This window comes from Hyperolius riggenbachi, chromosome 10, assembly GCF_040937935.1.
Source record: "Hyperolius riggenbachi isolate aHypRig1 chromosome 10, aHypRig1.pri, whole genome shotgun sequence".
In the NCBI taxonomy this organism is placed as follows: Eukaryota; Metazoa; Chordata; class Amphibia; order Anura; family Hyperoliidae; genus Hyperolius; species Hyperolius riggenbachi.
Window position 1 is genome coordinate 286651623 of NC_090655.1, and position 22646 is coordinate 286674268.

Here is a 22646-nt window from a genome sequence, read left to right on the forward strand (position 1 = left end):
TGCCGTGTGAGCAGTGGACATGGGTATGATGGTGCTGTACAGTGTGGAGATGTGGTCGGTGGTGTGGTGTATGTGCCGTGTGAGCAGTGGACATGGGTCTTGATGAGGTTGTGCAGTGTGTAGATGTGGTCGGTGGTGCGGTGTATTTGCCGTGTGAGCTGTGGACATGGGTCTTGATGAGGCTGTGCAGTGTGCAGATGTGGTCGGTGGTGTGGTGTATTTGCCGTGTGAGCTGTGGACATGTCCACTGCTCACACATAGTATAGTGCCCCAGTATAGCTCAGACCTGATGACCACACATACTGCAGGGTAGTGTATGACGCTGCAAGAGACCAGGCCTGATCACCACACATGCTGCAGGGTAATATATGATGCTGCAGGAGACCTGGCCTGATGACCACATATAATGCTGGGTAATGTATGACGCTGCAGGAGACCTGGCCTGATGACCACACATACTGCAGGGTAAGGTATGATGCTGCAGGAGACCAGGCCTGATGACCAAACATACTGCAGGATAATGTATGACGCTGCAGGAGACCAGGCCTGATGACCACACATACTGCAGGGTAAGGTATGATGCTGCAGGAGACCAGGCCTGATGACCACACATACTGCAGGAGACCGGGCCTGATGACCACACATACTGCAGGAGACCGGGCCTGATGACCACACATACTGCAGGGTAATGTATGACACTGCAGGATACCAGGCCTGATGACCACACATACTGCAGGAGACCGGGCCTGATGACCACACATACTGAAGGGTAATGTATGACACTGCAGGAGATCAGGCCTGATGACCACACATACTGCAGGTTAATGTGGAATGCTGCAGGTGACCAGGCCTGATGACCACACATACTGCAGGAGACCAGGCCTGATGACCACACGTACTGCAGGGTAATGTATGATGCTGCAGGAGACCAGGCCTGATGACCACACATACTCTAGGAGACCAGGCCTGATGACCACACATACTCTAGGAGACCAGGCCTGATGACCACACATACTGCAGGGTAAGGTATGATGCTGCAGGAGACCAGGCCTGATGACCACACATACTGCAGGGTAAGGTATGACGCTGCAGGAGACCAGGCCTGAGTACCACACATACTGCAGGAGACCAGGCCTGATGACCACACATACTGCAGGAGACCATGTCTGATGACCATACATACTTTTACATGCTGGATGTTTCTGAGTGTATCTCTGATTTTCTGAGCTGATCTTCACCAGCCTGCAGTCCAGTTTGGGTACAAGTAGATGCTGTAACACCTGACTGGCTGTATATCTGCTGAGCATTGTGTATAAGGGGGGCGCAAGGTTTGCTCACAATCACAAAGCTCAGCAAGGTTTTGCAATATTGAAAGACACGGTGGTTGGAGGTGGCAATTAAGTTCCATGTAAATGCGCTATCTTGAGCCTGTTTATTGCAGGTACACAGGATGGATATTGAACGGTGCTGCATTTACTAAACCCACCACTACATTCTGTCTTCTTCTTATTATTATTTACTATTTATATAGCGCCGACATCTTCCGCAGCGCTGTACAGAGTACATATTGTCTTGTCCCTCAGAGGTGCTCTCTATCTAATCCCTTCCAGAGACATATGTCTGTAGTCTATGTATGTATCTTAGTCTGGGGGCAATTTAGGGGGGAGACAGGTAACTTGTTGTTTTTGACCCATGGGAGGAAAACTGAGTGCACGGAGGAAACCCACACAGGCATGAGGAGAACATACAAACTCAATGCAGATAGTGCCTTGGCTGTGATTGGGGACCCAGTGATGCAAGGCGAGACAGCTAACCACTACGCCACCATGCTGCCTTATATATCGGTGCTGCTGAAAACACACAGCATGCAGGGCGGTGGAGTCGGAGTCGGGGCAATGTTGGGTGCCTGGAGTCGGAGTCGGAGTCGGGGAAAAAATGCTCCGACTCCTAATGAATTTAAACTGTAATTAAAATGGAAAATATGATAAAATGTTCTATTTCTCAGATAAAAGTCATCATAAATAATGTATATATACAGTAATAGCTGTGCTTAGTCCACAAAAATGAAATAAACCAATCAAAATTAGTTACTTGTGCTGCTTCAATAAAGCAGTCTCCATATTTTTAAAGTCAGATATACACATCTGATTGTGACTGTATATATGATGTGTACACAGGAATCTCTTATATATACTAAATAACATCTATGCTGTAAGAATAAAGCCTGATGTGTAGCTGTGTCACTAATAGAGATGGTCAATGAGATGGAAATAATTCTGCATTGATGCTGATTTATGCAAATGTACGCACTCTCTTTGCTCCTGAAATCAAATAATTTGATATGTTGTTAAAATTTGGTTTGGTGACTACAAATTAAAGGGTACCTGAGAAGGATGAAAAGAAAAGTGTTATTCATACCTGGAGCTTTTTCCAGCCCCCTTCAGGCTAATCAGTCCCTCGCTGTCCTCCACCACCCGGATCTTCTGCTATGAGTCCCGGTAATTCAGCCAGTCAGCGCAGTCCGGCCGCATTCCGCTTCCTCAGCCAGGAACATTCTGCACCTGCGCAATAGTGCTGCACAGGTGTAGGATGCTCCTGGCGGCGGAGTGTGTGCATGCGCACTACGCCAGACTGGCTCAAGTACCTGGACTCATAGCAGAAGATCCAAGTGGTGGAGGAGGAAAGCGAGGGACTGATTAGCCTGAAGGGGGCTGGAGGAAGCCCCAGGTATGTATAAAACTTTAATTTCATCTGTCTCAGGTTTACTTTATTACACAGTAGTACTATACTCTACATATGCACTCCCCACAGAGCTGCAGGGAATCCACTGAGAATGTTGTGCACATTGAACACAGAGGTGTTGTCTGTTTACAATCTCCTCATTTCCCTGCAGAGTACCTGCACATCATTCTTACATGTACCCACAGTTACATTGCCTAGGGCCTGATAGATGTTCTTTGTTCCGGTTTGTACCTTTTACAAGTACTCTTACCAAGGACTAGTTTTAGTCTATGACTAAAGGGAATAAATATGGCAGTCTCCATATCCTTCTCACTTCAGTTGTCTTTTAAAATTCCTAAGCGTTGGCAGTTAAGAGACGAATTTCATGTTACATACTTTCATTCAACAAGATTGTAATATGCAAATTAGAGGAGTCGGAGTCGAGGAGTCGGTGGAATCCTAAACTGAGGAGTCTGAGTCGGTGGATTTTTGTACCGACTCACAGCCCTGACAGCATGTCCACTAAATTGGATGTGTTGATGAATGTGCAGGTTTAGCGCTGCTGTCTTCATCTAAGTAACTGTAATGCTGCCACTCCCCACCCACAAAGGAGAAATCATTAATGAACATCCCTCACAGGTTCAAATTAAATATTTTTATAAATGAGTTTTCCTGTAATACTGGGGCTCCATCTGCTACCAACACTGGGGGGAGGGGGGGCTACACAACCGGAGGGGGGCACTTTGATTGCTCCACCTCTAGTGCTGGGAAACCTTTTCCCGGCCCTTACACAGCTGACTGGGGAGGTGAGGAGGATTCTGGGAGATCATGTGACATTATTGTTGGTCTTCCTATACAGAGTTTTCCTCCAGTGAAGTCTGGTGATCATGTGACCATCACTGTGCCCCCACCTCACTCTGGGAGACACAATAAGGAGAAGATTCTGGAAGTCACCAGGAAGATGATGGAGCTGCTGATAGGAGAGGTGAGCGGTGCTGGGAATTATGGGATATTATGCAGTAACAGCAAGGGGTGTGTCTGGGTGGTGACTGTATCATTGTATGTGTCAGGTTCCTGAAAGGTGTCAGGATGTTACTGTCTGTTCCTCCATGGAGGGGTGCCAGCATATAGGACACAAGGACCTCTACAAGGACACCATGATGGAGAATATACCTCCCTTCACATCAACCGGTAAGAGAAGACTTACATGTTTTGTAAAGAAGAGTGCAGACCCTTCCCACCACTCACAAATATCATCTGATAAACACATAGAGACAATGTATTCACTCAGTGTGTGTGTTTCCTACCGATGTATCCAGTAACAGAGACCCACCAGAGAGATGTACAGGTCCTCATTATTCCCAGGATTGCCCACCTAGATCCCCCATCATCTGATAATCACATAGAGACAATGTATTCAGTCAGTGTGTGTGTTTGCTACAGATGTATCCAGTAACAGAAACCCACCAGAGAGATGTACAGGTCCTCTTTATTCCCAGGATTGCCCACCTAGATCCCCCATCATCTGATAATCACATAGAGACATTGTATTCAGTCAGTGTGTGTGTTTCCTACAGATGTATCCAGTAACAGAAACCCACCAGAGAAATGTACAGGTCCTCTTTATTCCCAGGATTGTCCACCTAGATCCCCCATCATCTGATAATCACATAGAGACAATGTATTCAGTCAGTGTGTGTGTTTCCTACAGATGTATCCAGTAACAGAAATCCACCAGAGAGATGTACAGGTCCTCTTTATTCCCTGGAGTGTCTACAGGAAGACCCCACCATCCCCCGGCATTATCAGGTAGGTGGGGCTGAGGGTCACCAGAGACTACAAACCATGATACATTCTTTTCTCCTGAGTATGCTGTTATCTGTGTTTTACATTGTACATTATCTCTCACTTTGTGCACTTAGGATGGAGAACTTATACAAGGAAATGATGTGGTGAAAGAGGAAGAAGAAGAGACATATGTGAGGAGTGATCAGCAGTCTATGGAGGAGGGTGACATGATGAGGACATGTAAAGAGGAACAAGAGAAGAAGTATGTGAGGAGTGATCAGCAGTCTATGGAGGAGGGAGACATGATGAGGACATGTAAAGAGGAAGAAGAGGAGACGTATGTGAGGAGTGATCAGCAGTCTATGGAGGAGGGTGACCTGATGAGGACATGTAAAGAGGAAGAAGAGACGTATGTGAGGAGTGATCAGCAGTCTATGGAGGAGGGTGACATGATGAGGACATGTAAAGAGGAAGAAGAGGAGATGTATGTGAGGCGTGATCAGCAGTCTATGGAGGAGGGTGACATGATGAGGACATGTAAAGAGGAAGAAGAGGAGATGTATGTGAGGCGTGATCAGCAGTGTATGGAGGAGGGAGAGATGATGGGGACATGTAAAGAGGAGGAAGAAGAGACATATGTGAGGAGTGATCAGCAGTGTATGGAGGAGGGTGACATGATGAGGACAAGTAAAGAGGAAGAAGAGGAGATGTATGTGAGGCGTGATCAGCAGTCTATGGAGGAGGGAGACATGATGGGGACATGTAAAGAGGAGGAAGAAGAGACGTATGTGAGGAGTGATCAGCAGTCTATGGAGGAGGGTGACATGATGGGGACATGTAAAGAGGAGGAAGAAGAGACGTATGTGAGGAGTGATCAGCAGTCTATGGAGGAGGGTGACATGATGAGGACAAGTAAAGAGGAAGAAGAAGAGACATATGTGAGGCGTGATCAGCAGTGTATGGAGGAGGGTGACCTGATGAGGACATGTAAAGAGGAAGAAGAGACATATGTGAGGCGTGATCAGCAGACTATGGAGGAGGGTGACATGATGAGGACAAGTAAAGAGGAGGAAGAAGAGATGTATGTGAGGAGTGATCAGCAGTCTATGGAGGAGGGTGACCTGATGAGGACAAGTAAAGAGGAAGAAGAAGAGATGTATGTGAGGAGTGATCAGCAGTCTATGGAGGAGGGTGACCTGATGAGGACATGTAAAGAGGAAGAAGAGGAGATGTATGTGAGGAGTGATCAGCAGTCTATGGAGGAGGGTGACCTGATGAGGACATGTAAAGAGGAAGAAGAGACGTATGTGAGGAGTGATCAGCAGTCTATGGAGGAGGGTGACATGATGAGGACAAGTAAAGAGGAAGAAGAAGAGATGTATGTGAGGAGTGATCAGCAGTCTATGGAGGAGGGTGACCTGATGAGGACATGTAAAGAGGAAGAAGAGACGTATGTGAGGAGTGATCAGCAGTCTATGGAGGAGGGTGACCTGATGAGGACATGTAAAGAGGAAGAAGAAGAGACATATGTGAGGAGTGATCAGCAGTCTATGGAGGAGGGTGACATGATGAGGACAAGTAAAGAGGAAGAAGAGGAGATGTATGTGAGGAGTGATCAGCAGTCTATGGAGGAGGGTGACCTGATGAGGACATGTAAAGAGGAAGAAGAGACGTATGTGAGGAGTGATCAGCAGTCTATGGAGGAGGGTGACATGATGGGGACATGTAAAGAGGAGGAAGAAGAGACGTATGTGAGGAGTGATCAGCAGTCTATGGAGGAGGGTGACATGATGAGGACAAGTAAAGAGGAAGAAGAAGAGACATATGTGAGGCGTGATCAGCAGTGTATGGAGGAGGGTGACCTGATGAGGACATGTAAAGAGGAAGAAGAGACATATGTGAGGCGTGATCAGCAGACTATGGAGGAGGGTGACATGATGAGGACAAGTAAAGAGGAGGAAGAAGAGATGTATGTGAGGAGTGATCAGCAGTCTATGGAGGAGGGTGACCTGATGAGGACAAGTAAAGAGGAAGAAGAAGAGATGTATGTGAGGAGTGATCAGCAGTCTATGGAGGAGGGTGACCTGATGAGGACATGTAAAGAGGAAGAAGAGGAGATGTATGTGAGGAGTGATCAGCAGTCTATGGAGGAGGGTGACCTGATGAGGACATGTAAAGAGGAAGAAGAGACGTATGTGAGGAGTGATCAGCAGTCTATGGAGGAGGGTGACATGATGAGGACAAGTAAAGAGGAAGAAGAAGAGATGTATGTGAGGAGTGATCAGCAGTCTATGGAGGAGGGTGACCTGATGAGGACATGTAAAGAGGAAGAAGAGACGTATGTGAGGAGTGATCAGCAGTCTATGGAGGAGGGTGACCTGATGAGGACATGTAAAGAGGAAGAAGAAGAGACATATGTGAGGAGTGATCAGCAGTCTATGGAGGAGGGTGACATGATGAGGACAAGTAAAGAGGAAGAAGAGGAGATGTATGTGAGGAGTGATCAGCAGTCTATGGAGGAGGGTGACCTGATGAGGACATGTAAAGAGGAAGAAGAGACGTATGTGAGGAGTGATCAGCAGTCTATGGAGGAGGGTGACATGATGAGGACATGTAAAGAGGAAGGAGAAGAGACATATGTGAGGAGTGATCAGCAGTCTATGGAGGAGGGTGACATGATGAGGACAAGTAAAGAGGAAGAAGAAGAGATGTATGTGAGGAGTGATCAGCAGTCTATGGAGGAGGGTGACCTGATGAGGACAAGTAAAGAGGAAGAAGAAGAGATGTATGTGAGGAGTGATCAGCAGTCTATGGAGGAGGGTGACCTGATGAGGACATGTAAAGAGGAAGAAGAGACGTATGTGAGGAGTGATCAGCAGTCTATGGAGGAGGGTGACCTGATGAGGACATGTAAAGAGGAAGAAGAGACGTATGTGAGGAGTGATCAGCAGTCTATGGAGGAGGGTGACATGATGAGGACATGTAAAGAGGAAGAAGAAGAGATGTATGTGAGGAGTGATCAGCAGTCTATGGAGGAGGGTGACCTGATGAGGACATGTAAAGAGGAAGAAGAGACGTATGTGAGGAGTGTTCAGCAGTCTATGGAGGAGGGTGACCTGATGAGGACATGTAAAGAGGAAGAAGAAGAGACATATGTGAGGAGTGATCAGCAGTCTATGGAGGAGGGTGACATGATGAGGACATGTAAAGAGGAAGAAGAAGAGACGTATGTGAGGAGTGATCAGCAGTCTATGGAGGAGGGTGACATGATGAGGACAAGTAAAGAGGAGGAAGAAGAGACATATGTGAGGAGTGATCAGCAGTCTATGGAGGAGGGTGACATGATGAGGACAAGTAAAGAGGAAGAAGAGGAGATGTATGTGAGGAGTGATCAGCAGTCTATGGAGGAGGGTGACCTGATGAGGACATGTAAAGAGGAAGAAGAGACGTATGTGAGGAGTGATCAGCAGTCTATGGAGGAGGGTGACATGATGAGGACAAGTAAAGAGGAAGAAGAAGAGATGTATGTGAGGAGTGATCAGCAGTCTATGGAGGAGGGTGACCTGATGAGGACAAGTAAAGAGGAAGAAGAAGAGATGTATGTGAGGAGTGATCAGCAGTCTATGGAGGAGGGTGACCTGATGAGGACATGTAAAGAGGAAGAAGAGACGTATGTGAGGAGTGATCAGCAGTCTATGGAGGAGGGTGACCTGATGAGGACATGTAAAGAGGAAGAAGAGACGTATGTGAGGAGTGATCAGCAGTCTATGGAGGAGGGTGACATGATGAGGACATGTAAAGAGGAAGAAGAAGAGATGTATGTGAGGAGTGATCAGCAGTCTATGGAGGAGGGTGACCTGATGAGGACATGTAAAGAGGAAGAAGAGACGTATGTGAGGAGTGTTCAGCAGTCTATGGAGGAGGGTGACCTGATGAGGACATGTAAAGAGGAAGAAGAAGAGACATATGTGAGGAGTGATCAGCAGTCTATGGAGGAGGGTGACATGATGAGGACATGTAAAGAGGAAGAAGAAGAGACGTATGTGAGGAGTGATCAGCAGTCTATGGAGGAGGGTGACATGATGAGGACAAGTAAAGAGGAGGAAGAAGAGACATATGTGAGGAGTGATCAGCAGTCTATGGAGGAGGGTGACATGATGAGGACAAGTAAAGATGAAGAAAAAGAGACGTATGTGAGGAGTGATCAGCAGTCTCTGGAGGAGGGTGACCTGATGAGGACATGTAAAGAGGAAGAAGAGACGTATGTGAGGAGTGATCAGCAGTCTATGGAGGAGGGGAACATGATGAGGACATGTAAAAAGGAAGAAGAGACGTATGTGAGGAGTGATCAGCAGTGTATGGAGGAGGGTGACATGATGAGGACATGTAAAGAGGAAGAAGAAGAGACGTATGTGAGGAGTGATCAGCAGTCTATGGAGGAGGGTGACATGATGAGGGCAAGTAAAGAGGAAGAAGAAGAGACGTATGTGAGGAGTGATCAGCAGTCTATGGAGGATGGTGACATGATGAGGACATGTAAAGAGGAAGAAGAAGAGACGTATGTGAGGAGTGATCAGCAGTGTATGGAGGAGGGTGACATGATGAGGACAAGTAAAGAGGAAGAAGAGACATATGTGAGGAGTGATCAGCAGTCTGTGGAGGAGGGTGACATGATGAGGACATATAAAGAGGAGGAAGAAGAGACATATGTGAGGAGTGATCAGCAGTCTATGGAGGAGGGAGACATGATGAGGACAAGTAAAGAGGAAGAAGAAACGTATGTGAGGAGTGATCAGCAGTCTATGGAGGAGGGTGACATGATGAGGACAAGTAAAGAGGAAGAAGAAGAGACGTATGTGAGGAGTGATCGGCAGTCTATGGAGGAGGGTGACATGATGAGGACAAGTAAAGAGGAGGACAATGTTACAGAGGGCAGAACAGGTGAGTAATCAGCAGTGTATATAGAATAAATGTGTATCTGTATTGCTGTGATGTCACTGCTCACAGACTGGCCATATTAGGGGTTATGCTATGTGCTCATGTTAGATTTTGCCATCTGTAACTATCATTCATGACAGTATTGGGTGACAGCTTACTAACAATAGCAGTACAGACACCCTGGGGAAGGGAAAGGTCTCTTTATTCTCTCACACTGGGCTGCCCTCCTTTCCTATGACACTTTAGCAGGGGCCGCTTGCTGGTGTCAGCAGCACTGATTACCTAATAGTGTTACATTTCTGCTAATTTAGTTCCAGCGCTGATGCCCTTATGTCATTGTTCAGCCACCTTAGTGTGATCTCTGGTTGCTTAGATCTATGGGGAATTGCCTGCGTCTCAGCTCTTCCTGTGTCTGACACAGCTGAGGCGCACAGCCTTACACCCAGAGGCGGAGTATGGTGACATCATCTGTAGGTGAGTATGCAGCGCTGGGTTTACACACCCACAAGTATGGCTATAAAGCAATGCAGCCTCGGAAGAAGCGGCCACCAGTATGAAATGGCTGACAGGCTTGCTTTAGTGCCCTGCACCCACTGCCTGACTCCTCCCATCACCTCAGTATGTCAGGCTTGCTTTAGTGCCCTGCTCCCACTGCCTGACTCCTCCCATCACCTTGGTATGTCAGGCTTCCTTTAGTGCCCTGCACCCACTGCCTGACTCCTCCCATCACCTTAGTAAGTCAGGCTTGCTTTAGTGCCCTACACCCACTGCCTGACTCCTCCCATCACCTCAGTATGACAGGCTTGCTTTAGTGCCCTTCACCCACTGCCTGACTCCTCCCATCACCTCAGTATGACAGGCTTGCTTTAGTGCCCTGCACCCACTGCCTGACTCCTCCCATCACCTCAGTATGTCAGGCTTGCTTTACTACCCTGCACCCACTGCCTGACTCCTCCCATCACCTCGGTATGTCAGGCTTGCTTTACTACCCTGCACCCACTGCCTGACTCCTCCCATCACCTCATTATGTCAGGCTTGCTTTACTACACTGCCCCCACTGCCTGACTCCTCACATTACCTCAGTATGTCAGGCTTGCTTTACTACCCTGCACCCACTGCCTGACTCCTCCCATCACCTCAGTATGTCAGGATTGCTCTAGTGCCCTGCTCCCACTTCCTGACTCCTCCCATCACCTTAGTATGTCAGGCTTTCTTTAGTGCCCTGCACCCACTGCCTGAGTCCTCCCATCACCTCACTATGTCAGGATTGCTTTAGTGCCCTGCACCCACTGCCTGAGTCCTCCCATCACCTTGGTATGGCAGGCTTCCTTTAGTGCCCTGCACCCACTGCCTGACTCCTCCCATCACCTCAGTATGTTTGGCTTGCTTTAGTACGGTGCACCCACTTCCTGACTCCTCCCATCACCTCAGTATGTCAGGCTTGCTTTACTACCCTGCACCCACTGCCTGTCTCCTCCCATCACCTCAGTATGTCAGGCTTGCTTTACTACCCTGACCCCACTGCCTGACTCCTCCCATCACCTCAGTATGTCAGGCTTGCTTTAGTGCCCTACACCCACTGCCTGACTCCTCCAATCTCCTCAGTATGTCAGGCTTGCTTTAGTGCCCTACACCCACTGCCTGACTCCTCCAATCTCCTCGGTATGTCAGGCTTGCTTTAGTGCCCTACACCCACTGCCTGACTCCTCCCATCACCTCAGTATGTCAGGCTTGCTTTAGTGCCCTACACCCACTGCCTGACTCCTCCAATCTCCTCAGTATGACAGGCTTGCTTTAGTGCCCTACACCCACTGCCTGACTCCTCCAATCTCCTCAGTATGTCAGGCTTACTTTAGTGCCCTACACCCACTGCCTGACTCCTCCCATCACCTCTGTATGCCAGGCTTGCTTTACTACCCTGCACCCACTGCCTGACTCCTCCCATCACCTCAGTATGACAGGCTTGCTTTAGTGCCCTGCTCCCACTGCCTGACTCCTCCCATCACCTCAGTATGTCAGGCTTGCTTTACTACCCTGCACCCACTGCCTGACTCCTCCCATCACCTCAGTATGTCAGGCTTGCTTTACTACCCTGCACCCACTGCCTGACTCCTCCCATCACCTCAGAATGTCAGGCTTCCTTTAGTGCCCTGCACCTACTGCCTGACTCCTCCCATCACCTCAGTATATCAGGCTTGCTTTAGTTCCCTGCACCCACTGCCTGACTCCTCCCATTACCTTAGTAAGTCAGGCTTGCTTTTGTGCCCTGCACCCAATGCCTGACTCCTCCCATCACCTCAGTATGTCAGGCTTGCTTTACTACCCCGCACCCACTACCTGACTCCTCCCATCACCTCAGTATGTCAGGCTTGCTTTACTACCCTGCCCCCACTGCCTGACTCCTCACATTACCTTAGTATGTCAGGCTTGCTTTACTACCCTGCACCCACTGCCTGACTCCTCCCATCACCTCAGTATGTCAGGATTGCTCTAGTGCCCTCCTCCCACTGCCTGACTCCTCCCATCACCTCAGTATGTCAGGATTGCTTTAGTGCCCTGCACCCACTGCCTGAGTCCTCCCATCACCTTGGTATGTCAGGCTTCCTTTAGTGCCCTGCACCCACTGCCTGACTCCTCCCATCACCTCAGTATGTCTGGCTTGCTTTAGTGAGGTGCACCCACTTCCTGACTCCTCCCATCACTTCAGTATGTCAGGCTTGCTTTACTACCCTGCACCCACTGCCTGACTCCTCCCATCACCTCAGTATGTCAGGCTTGTTTTAGTGCCCTACACCCACTGCCTGACTCCTCCCATCACCTCTGTATGCCAGGCTTGCTTTACTACCCTGCACCCACTGCCTGACTCCTCCCATCACCTCAGTATGACAGGCTTGCTTTAGTGCCCTGCTCCCACTGCCTGACTCCTCCCATCACCTTGGTATGTCAGGCTTCCTTTAGTTCCCTGCACCCACTGCCTGACTCCTCCCATCACCTTAGTAAGTCAGGCTTGCTTTAGTGCCCTACACCCACTGCCTGACTCCTCCCCTCACCTCAGTATATCAGGCTTGCTTTAGTGCCCTGCACCCACTGCCTGACTCCTCCCATCACCTCAGTATGTCAGGCTTGCTTTACTACCCTGCACCCACTGCCTGACTCCTCCCATCACCTCAGTATGTCAGGCTTGCTTTACTGCCCTGCACCCACTGGCTGACTCCTCCTATCACCTCAGTATGTCAGGCTTGCTTTACTACCCTGCACCCACTGCCTGACTCCTCCCATCACCTCAGTATGACAGGCTTGCTTTAGTGCCCTGCTCCCACTGCCTGACTCCTCCCATCACCTCAGTATGTCAGGCTTGCTTTAGTGCCCTGCACCCACTGCCTGACTCCTCCCATCATCTGGGTGTATAAGGCTCTGTTCTCACTAATCCTGCAACCAGCAAATGGACATGTCATTGGATCCTGTGCTAAGCATATTCTGACTAGTGATATCCTGCAGTTCACATCAGTGGACAGTTCACAGCAAACATTAGCCATTGGTATTTACCGCAAACCTTATGCTAAGTTCACGTTTGCCCCATACTTTAACATGGTGCCATATTTTGACCCTTCAACCTCAAGTCTGGTAAAAGCAAAAATGTATACATGAAAAAAGACGCCTGGAAAAAGGGCGCAGGGGATCGCTGCTAGTAGAATATCGCTAAAATAAGCCATATTCTACTACTGGATTTTTATAGTAAACTATCTGTAGTATTTCCTGTACTGTAATATTCACTATGGCTAAACTGAGCCCTACTCTCACACAGATCCCTCCCCTGGTGGTGCCTGCTTCGCTTTTTTCCTGCATCAAGTCAGGACAGCCAATTAAGCATTTTTACCATATGGGCCACACATGCCTGTAAAACAAACAAATCTAGCAGTCATGTTACAGTCAGACTGGAGTCAGTGTAGGTGGAGCTGTGTGACTGATTGGGGGACAGAGAGATAGCTTGCTGACAGTGTTCTGTGTTATTCAGTGCTGTGTAGCTGTGTGCCTGGAGTCAGTGTAGGGAGAGCTGTGCTGCTGATTGAGGGACAGAGAGATAGCTTGCTGACAGTGTTCTGTGTTATTCAGTGCTGTGTAGCTGTGTGCCTGGAGTCAGTGTAGGGAGAGCTGTGCTGCTGATTGAGGGACAGAGAGATAGCTTGCTGACATTGTTTTGTGTAATCCAGTGCTGTGTAGCTGTGTGCCTGGTGTCAGTGTAGGGAGAGCTGTGCTGCTGATTGGGGGACAGAGAGATAGCTTGCTGACAGTGCTCTGTGTTATTCAGTGCTGTGTAGCTGTGTGCCTTCAGTCAGTGTAGGGAGAGCTGTGCTGCTGATTAAGGGACAGAGAGATAGCTTGCTAACAGTGTTCTGTGTTATTCAGTGCTGTGTGGCTGTGTGCCTGCGGTTAGTGTAGGGAGAGCTGTGCTGCAAATTGAGGGACAGAGAGATAGCTTGCTGACAGTGTTCTGTGTTATTCAGTGCTGTGTAGCGGTGTGCCTGGAGTCAGTGTAGGGAGAGCTGTGCTGCTGATTGGGGGACAGAGAGATAGCTTGCTGACAGTGTTCTCTGTTATTTAGTGCTGTGTAGCTGTGTGCCTTTAGTCAGTGTAGGGAGAGCTGGGCTGTAGATTGAGGGACAGAGAGATAGCTTGCTGACAGTGTTCTGTGTTATTCAGTGCTGTGTAGCTGTGTGCCTGGAGTCAGTGTAGGGGAGCTGTGATGTTGAATGAGGGACAGAGAGAGAGCTTGCTGACATTGTTCTGTGTTATTCAGTGCTGTGTGCCTTCAGTCATTGTAGGGAGAGCTGTGCTGCTAATTGAGGGACAGAGAGATAGCTTGCTGACAGTGTTCTGTGTTATTCAGTGCTGTGTAGCTGTGTGCTCTGAGTCAGTGTAGGGAGAGCTGTGCTGCTGATTGTGGGACAGAGATATAGCTTGCTGACAGTGTTCTGTGTTATTCAGTGCTGTGTAGCTGTGTGCCTTCAGTCAGTGTAGGGGGAACTGTGCTGCTGATTGAGGGACAGAGAGATAGCTTGCTGACAGTGTTCTGTGTTATTCAGTGCTGTGTAGCTGTGTGCCTTCAGTCAGTGTATGGAGAGCGCTGCTGCTGATTGAGGGGCAGAGAGATACCTTGCTGACAGTGTTCTGTGTTGTTCAGTGCTGTGTAGCTGTGTGCCTGGAGTCAGTGTAGGGGAGCTGTGCTGTTGAATGAGGGACAGAGAGACAGCTTGCTGACATTGTTTTGTGTTATTCAGTGCTGTGTAGCTGTGTGCCTTCAGTCAGTGTAGGGAGAGCTGTGCTGCTGATTGAGGGACAGAGAGATAGCTTGCTGACAGTGTTCTGTGTTATTCAGTGCTGTGTAGCTGTGTTCCTTCAGTCAGTGTAGGGGGAGCTGTGCTGCTGATTGAGGGACAGAGAGATAGCTTGCTGACAGTGTTCTGTGATATTCAGTGCTGTGTGCCTGGAGTCAGTGCAGAGAGAGCTGTGCTGCTGATTGAGGGACAGAGAGATAGCTTGCTAAAAGTTTTCTGTGTTATCAGTGCTGTGTAGCTGTGTGCCTTCAGTCAGTGTAGGGAGAGCTGTGCTGCTGACTGAGGGACAGAGAGAGAGAGCTTGCTGACATTGTTCTGTGTTACTCAGTGCTGTGTAGCTGTGTGCCTTTAGTCAATGTAGGGAGAGCTGTGCTGCTGATTGAAGGACAGAGATAGCTTGCTGACAGTGTTCTGTGTTATTCAGTGCTGTGTAGCTGTGTGCCTGGAGTCAGTGTAGGGAGAGCTGTGTGGCTAATTAAGGGACAGAGAGATAGCTTGCTGACAGTGTTCTGTGTTATTCAGTGCTGTGTAGCTGTGTGCCTTCAGTCAGTGTAGGGAGAGCAGTGCTGCTGATTGAGGGACAGAGAGATAGCTTGCTGACAGTGTTCTGTGTTATTCAGTGCTGTGTAGCTGTGTGCCTTCAGTCAGTGTAGGGGGAGCTGTGCTGATGAGTGAGGGACAGAGAGATAGCTTGCTAAAAAAAAGTTCTGTGTTATCTGTGCTGTGTAGCTGTGTGCCTTCAGTCAGTGTAGGGAGAGCTGTGCAGCTTATTGGGGGACAGAGAGATAGCTTGCGGACAGTGTTCTGTGATATTCAGTGCTGTGTAGCTGTGTGCCTGGAGTCAGTGCAGAGAGAGCTGTGCTGCTGATTGAGGGAGAGAGAGAAAGCTTGCTGACAGTGTTCTGTGATATTCAGTGCCGTGTAGCTGTGTGCCAGGGGTCAGTGTAGGGAGAGCTGTGCTGCTGATTGAGGGACAGAGAGATAGCTTGCTGACAGTGTTCTGTGTTATTCAGTGCTGTGTAGCTGTGTGCCTGGAGTCAGTGTAGGGGGAGCTGTGCTGCTGATTGAGGGACAGAGAGATAGCTTGCTGACATTGTTTTGTGTAATCCAGTGCTGTGTAGCTGTGTGCCTGGTGTCAGTGTAGGGAGAGGTGTGCTGCTTCCTCCATAGGTGTTCTGCTCCTTGCAGTCCACCAACTAGGGACTCCAAAAGTCCTTTTGTGGACTGATCCTTCTGTTATTTGTTGTTGTTTGTGGTGTGCTTTTTAGCTTATATACATTGCCTGTTTAGTATAGTGTAGTGTGTGGCTGTTACAGCCCATCACTGTGCAAAAATAACGGTTGAGTGGCCATATTGTACTGTAGAAATGTTGTCACCTGACAGTGTCACACAAAGGGCCTGATTCACAAAGCGGTGCTAACAGTTAGCACGCTGGTGAAAAGCCCTTTATCATGCCTAAACTCAGTTTAGGCATGATAAGTTTAGGTGTGATAAGTTTAGGTGTGATAAGTTTAGGCATGATAAGTTTAGGCATGATAAGTTTAGGCATGATAAGTTTAAGCACCAACTGCGTTAGCAACGCAGTGCACAGCTGATCAAAAGTTTTGCGCTAGCAAAGTCTGGTGCACTTCGCATAGAGTTTAATGGCGCTGCTTTGCGTGCGGGACTTTGCACGCTATCTACACTTATCTAAACTTATCACGCCTAAACTTATCACACCTAAACTTATCACACCTAAACTTACCACGCCTAAACTGGCTTTTCACCAGCGTGGTGCAATGGTTATCATGCCCAAAGTCTCTAACTGGGTTAGCACCGCTTTGTGAATCGAGCCCCAAGCCTTTCACATCACTGTGGAGCTTGTAGTGCAGTGTAAGGCCCACAGTGCACAAGCAGCATATTTTGTGATTGCAGTGTACTTAAAAAAATTAGGCAGGTATAAGCCAAATATTTAAAGGGAACCAGAGAAGAAGCATACCTGAAAAATGGAAAAAGGATGCAGAGGATGGCGACGTGGGAGCAATCCAGGCTTATGGAGCTGGAGGAAGCCTCAGGTATGTATAAGTCTATTTCTTCTTCGTCTCTCGTTCTGTTTATAGCCTCTGCCTCTCTAAATAAAGCCTTTGTGTAAAATACATATTTTGGAGGTAAATTTTGCTATTTTTACCCCTCCGCCATGCAGCTGCCCTGGTTTTTGGATAGTGTGAAAGGCAATAGAGTCTCCGCAAGCGTTCGGTTGGGAAACATTTGCATAAGAGTCTATGAATAGTCCGTGAACATTAATTCGCAATGTTCGTCCATCAGTAGTGTGGAGATGTATGCTGTGCCCATCGCAGTGACAGAAATCACACGTGGCATAGATAGCCATGACAAGGACAGGAAGTCACAGCACATGTTACATCACATCCGCTGTCCTCCTGTTACTCCAGCTCACATTTACAGATTGCCCAGCAAGCTCATGGGGAACCAGAACTGCAAGACAAAAACGTTGCTTCTTAAAGGAATACTATCAAAGTTTACGTTTTTTTCTGAAGCCCTTTAGGAGTTAAAATGGACTTAGTAATGGCAGATAGTGGTAGTAAAAGAAAATTCAGCTTATCAGACCTTGCATATTGCTACGACAGTGCAGTGGTCTGATAAGCTGAATAGAGGAACCCGACACCACTGCACTGTCCTAGCACTATGCAAGGTCTGATAAGCTGAATAGCGGAACCCGTCACCACTGCACTGTGCCAGCACTATGTGAGGTCTGATAAGCTGAATAGAGGAACCCGACACCAGTGCACTGTCCTAGCACTATGCAAGGTCTGATAAGCTGAATATAGGAACACGACACCACTGCACTGTCCTAGCACTAGGCAAGGTCTGATAAGATGAATAGAGGAACCCGATACCACTGCACTGTCCTAGCACTATGCAAGGTCTGATAAGCTGAATAGAGGAACCCGACTCCTCTGCACTGTCCTAGCACTATGCAAGGTCTGATAAGCTGAATAGGGGAACCCGACACCACTGCACTGTCCTACCACTATGCAAGATCTGATAAGCTGAATAGAGGAACCCAACACCACCGCACTGTCCTAGCACTATGCAAGGTGTGATAGGCTGACTAGAGGAACCCGACACCACTGCACCACTGTCCTAGCACTATGCAAGATCTGATAAGCTGAATAGAGGAGCCCGACACCACCGCACTGTCCTAGCACTATGGAAGATCTGATAAGTTGAATATAGGAACCCGACACCACTGCACTGTCCTAGCACTATGCAAGGTCAGAGAAGCTGAATAGAGGAACCCGACACCACTGCACTGTCCTAGCACTATGCAAGGTCTGATGAGCTGAATAGAGGAACCCGACACCACTGCACTGTCCTAGCACTATGCAAGGTCAGAGAAGCTGAATAGAGGAACCCGACACCACTGCACTGTCCTAGCACTATGGAAGATCTGATAAGTTCAATATAGGAACCCGACACCACTGCACTGTCCTAGCACTATGCAAGGTCTGATAGGCTGACTAGAGGAACCCGACACCACTGCACTGTCCTAGCACTATGCAAGATCTGATAAGCTGAATAGAGGAACCCGACACCACTGCACTGTCCTAGCACTATGCAAGGTCTAATAAGCTGAATAGGGGAACCCGTCACCACTGCACTGTCCCAGCACTATGCAAGGGCTGATAAGCTGAATAGGGGAACCCCTCACCACTGCACTGTCCCAGCACTATGCAATGTCTGATAAACTGAATAGAGGAACCCAACACCACTGCACTGTCCTAGCACTATGCAATGTCTGATAAGCTGAATAGAGGAACCTGTCACCACTGCACTGTCCCAGCACTATGCAAGGTCTGATAAGCTGAATAGAGGAAACGGTCACCACTGCACTGTCCTAGCACTATGCAAGGTCTGATAAGCTGAATAGAGGAACCCGACACCACTCCACTGTCCTAGCACTATGCAAGGTCTGATAAGCTGAATAGAGGAACCTATCACCACTGCACTGTCCTAGCACTATGCGAGATCTGATAAGCTGAATAGCGGAATTCGTTACCACTGCACTATTCCAGCACTATGCGAGGTCTGATAAGCTAACTAGAGGAACCCCTCACCACTGCACTGTCCTAGCACTATACAAGGTCTGATGAGCTGAATAGAGGAACCCGACACCACTGCACAGTCCTAGTACTTTGCAGGATCTGATAAGCTGAATAGTGGAACCTGTCACCACTGCACTGTCCTAGCACTATGCAAGGTCTGATAAGCTGAATAGAGGAACCCAACACCACTGCACTGTCCTAGCACTATGCAAGGTCTGGTAAGCTGAATAGAGGAACCCGTCACCACTGCACTGTCCTAGCACTATGCAAGGTCTGATAAGCTGAATAGAGGAACCCGACACCACTACACTGTCCTAGCACTATGCAAGCTCTGATAAGCTGAATAGAGGAACCTATCACCACTGCACTGTCCTAGCACTATGTAAGCTCTGATAAGCTGAATAGAGGTACCCGACACCACTGCACTGTCCTAGCACTATGCAAGGTCTGATAAAATGAATAGAGGAACATATCACCACTGCACTGTTCTAGCACTATGCAGGATCTGATAAGCTGAATAGTGGAACTCGTCACCACTACACTGTCCTAGCACTATGCGAGGTCTGATAAGCTGAATAGAGGAACCCGTCACCACTGCACTGTCCTAGCACTATGCAATGTCTGATAAGCTGAATAGAGGAATCTGTCACCACTGCACTGTCCTAGCACTATGCAAGGTCTGATAAGCTGAATAGAGAAACCTGACACCAATGCACTGTCCTAGCACTATGCAAAATCTGATAAGCCGAATAGAGGAACCTGTCACCACTGCACTGTCCTAGCACTGTGCAAGGTCTGATAAGCTGAATAGAGGAACCTGACACCACTGCACTGTCCTAGCACTATGCAAGATCTGATAAGCTGAATAGAGGAACCTGACACCACTGCACTGTCCTAGCACTATGCAAGGTCTGATAAGCTGAATAGAGGAACCCATCACCACTGCACTGTCTTAGCACTATGCAAGGTCTGATACGCTGAATAGAGGAACCCGTCACCACTGCACTGTCCTAGCACTATGCAACACCTGATAAGCTGAATAGAGGAACCCGACACCACTGCACTGTCCTTGCACTATGCAAGGTCTGATAAGCTGAATAGGGGAACCCGACACCACTGCACTGTCCTAGCACTATGCAAGGTCTGATAAGCTGAATAGAGGAGCCCGTCACCACTGCACTGTCCTAGCACTATGCAAGGTCTGATAATCTGAATAGAGGAACCTGTCACCACTGCACTGTCCTAGCACTATGCAAGGTCTGATAAGCTGAATAGAGGCACCCGTCACCACTGCACTGTCCTAGCACTATGCAAGGTCTGATAAGCTGAATAGAGGAACCCATCACCACTGCACTGTCCTAGCACTATGCAAGGTCTAATAAGCTCAATAGAGGAACCCGACACCGCTGCACTGTCCTAGCACTATGCAAGGTCTGATAAGCTCAATAGAGGAACCCGACACTGCTGCACTGTCCTAGCACTATGCAAGGTCTGATAAGCTGAATAGAGGAACCCGTCACCACTGCACTGTCCTAGCACTATGCAAGGTCTGATAAGCTGAATAGAGGAACCCGTCACCACTGCACTGTCCTAGCACTATGCAAGGTCTGATAAGCTGAATAGAGGAACCTGTCACCACTGCACTGTCCTAGCACCATGCAAGGTCTGATAAGCTGAATAGAGGAACCCGACACCACTGCACTGTCCTAGCACTATGCGAGGTCTGATAAGCTGAATAGAGGAACCCGACACCACTGCACTGCCCTAGCACTATGCAATGTCTGATAAGCTGAATAGAGGAACCCGTCACCACTGCACTGTCCTAGCACTATGCAATGTCTGATAAGCTAAATAGAGGAACCCAACACCACTGCACTGTCCTAGCACTATGCAAGGTCTGATAAGCTGAATAGAGGAACCCGTCGCCACAGAACTGTCTCAGCACTATGCCAGGTCTGATAAGCTGAATAGAGGAACCTGTCACCACTGCACTGTCCTAGCACTATGCAATGTCTGATAAGCTGAATAGAGGAACCCGTCACCACTGCACTGTCCTAGCACTATGCAAGGTCTGATAAGCTGAATAGAGGAACCCGTCACCACTGCACTGTCCTAGCACTATGCAAGATCTGATAAGCTGAATAGAGGAACCCGACACCACTGCACTGTCCTAGCACCATGCAAGGTCTGATAAGCTGAATAGAGGAATCGTCACCACAGCACTTTCCTACCACTATGCAAGGTCTGATAAGCTGAATAGAGGAACCCGTCACCACTGTACTGTCCTAGCACTATGCAAGGTCTGATAAGCTGAATAGAGGAACCCGACACCACTGCACTGTCCTAGCACTATGCAAGGTCTGATAAGCTGAATAGAGGAACACGACACCACTGCACTGTCCTAGCACTATGCAAGGTCTGATAGGCTGACCAGAGGAACCCGACACCACTGCACTGTCCTAGCACTATGCAAGGTCTGATAAGCTGAATAGAGGAACCTATCACCACTGCACTGTCCTAGCACTATGCAAGGTCTGATAAGCTGAATAGAGGAACCCGTCACCACTACACTGTCCTAGTACTATGCAAGGTCTGATAAGCTGAATAGAGGAACCCGACACCAACTTCACTATCTTAGCACTATGCAAGGTCTGATAAGCTGATGGATGTCTTTTTTCCTTCTACCATTATCTACTATTACTAAGTCTCTTGTAACTTCTGAAGGGCGTCTGGAAAAAACATAAACTTTGATAGTGTTCTTTTAACAAAGAAGGTATTTGTGCTTATTCAGGTTGGAGAGAGCATTTAAGGGTGTCCCACAATGCACTACTGCTGAATATGCTAATCATCCTTATGTTGACCCTGAAAGCTGAACACACCCGCAGATCCGCTGGAATGCAATGATGTATCAGGTTGTTTTAGCTTTCAGGGACAGCAATGGGATTATTTGCATATTCTGCAGTGATGCATTGTGGGAGACATCATTTGCTCACTCCAACCTGAATAATCACAAATACCTTCTGTTTTGGGAAGGCAAATTTATGTTCCAGCTCAAATGTGACCGAGCCTAAGAGCTTCTCATGGCAAACCCTGTGTGATGTGATGACTTAAAGAGGGTAGAATGCCTGCTATTCACACAGGAGGTACTGAAGGGGGACACACAGGAGAGGCAGAGGAGGCAGTGAAGGGGGCACACAGGAGAGGCAGAGGAGGCAGTGAAGGGGGCACACAGGAGAGGCAGAGGAGGCAGTGAAGGGGGCACACAGGAGAGGCAGTGAAGGGGACACACAGGAGAGGCAGAGGAGGCAGTGAAGGGGACACACAGGAGAGGCAGAGGAGGCAGTGAAGGGGACACACAGGAGAGGCAGAGGAGGCAGTGAAGGGGACACACAGGAGAGGCAGAGGAGGCAGTGAAGGGGACACACAGGAGAGGCAGAGGAGGCAGTGAAGGGGACACACAGGAGAGGCAGAGGAGGGCACACACAGGTGAGGCAGAGAAGGCAGTGAAGGGGACACACAGGAGAGGCAGTGAATGGGACACACAGGAGAGGCAGAGGAGGCAGTGAAGGGGGCACACAGGAGAGGCATTGAAGGGGACACACAGGAGAGGCAGAGAAGGGGACACACAGGAGAGGCAGAGGGGTCACTGAAGGGGACACACAGGAGAGGCAGAGGAGGCAGTGAAGGGGACACACAGGAGAGGCAGAGGAGGCAGTGAAGGGGGCACACAGGAGAGGCAGTGAAGGAGACACACAGGAGA

At 48.6% G+C, this 22646-nt stretch overlaps 2 protein-coding genes across 2 annotated transcripts in view; both read left to right on the top strand.

Annotated features, from left to right (window-relative positions):
- Positions 1-13095, top strand: part of LOC137535893 (gastrula zinc finger protein XlCGF53.1-like) — a 34094-nt gene extending 20999 nt beyond the window's left edge. The window contains exons 3-7 of the mRNA XM_068257769.1: positions 3581-3706; positions 3792-3912; positions 4433-4530; positions 4644-4824; positions 12887-13095. Coding sequence (XP_068113870.1) covers positions 3581-3706; positions 3792-3912; positions 4433-4530; positions 4644-4824; positions 12887-13095 — 735 coding nt within the window. The remainder of the gene's footprint in view (positions 1-3580; positions 3707-3791; positions 3913-4432; positions 4531-4643; positions 4825-12886) is intronic.
- LOC137535552 (zinc finger protein 268-like) overlaps positions 1-22646 on the top strand; it is a 166549-nt gene that overhangs the window by 139176 nt on the left and 4727 nt on the right. The gene's annotated exons all lie outside the window — the stretch shown is intronic.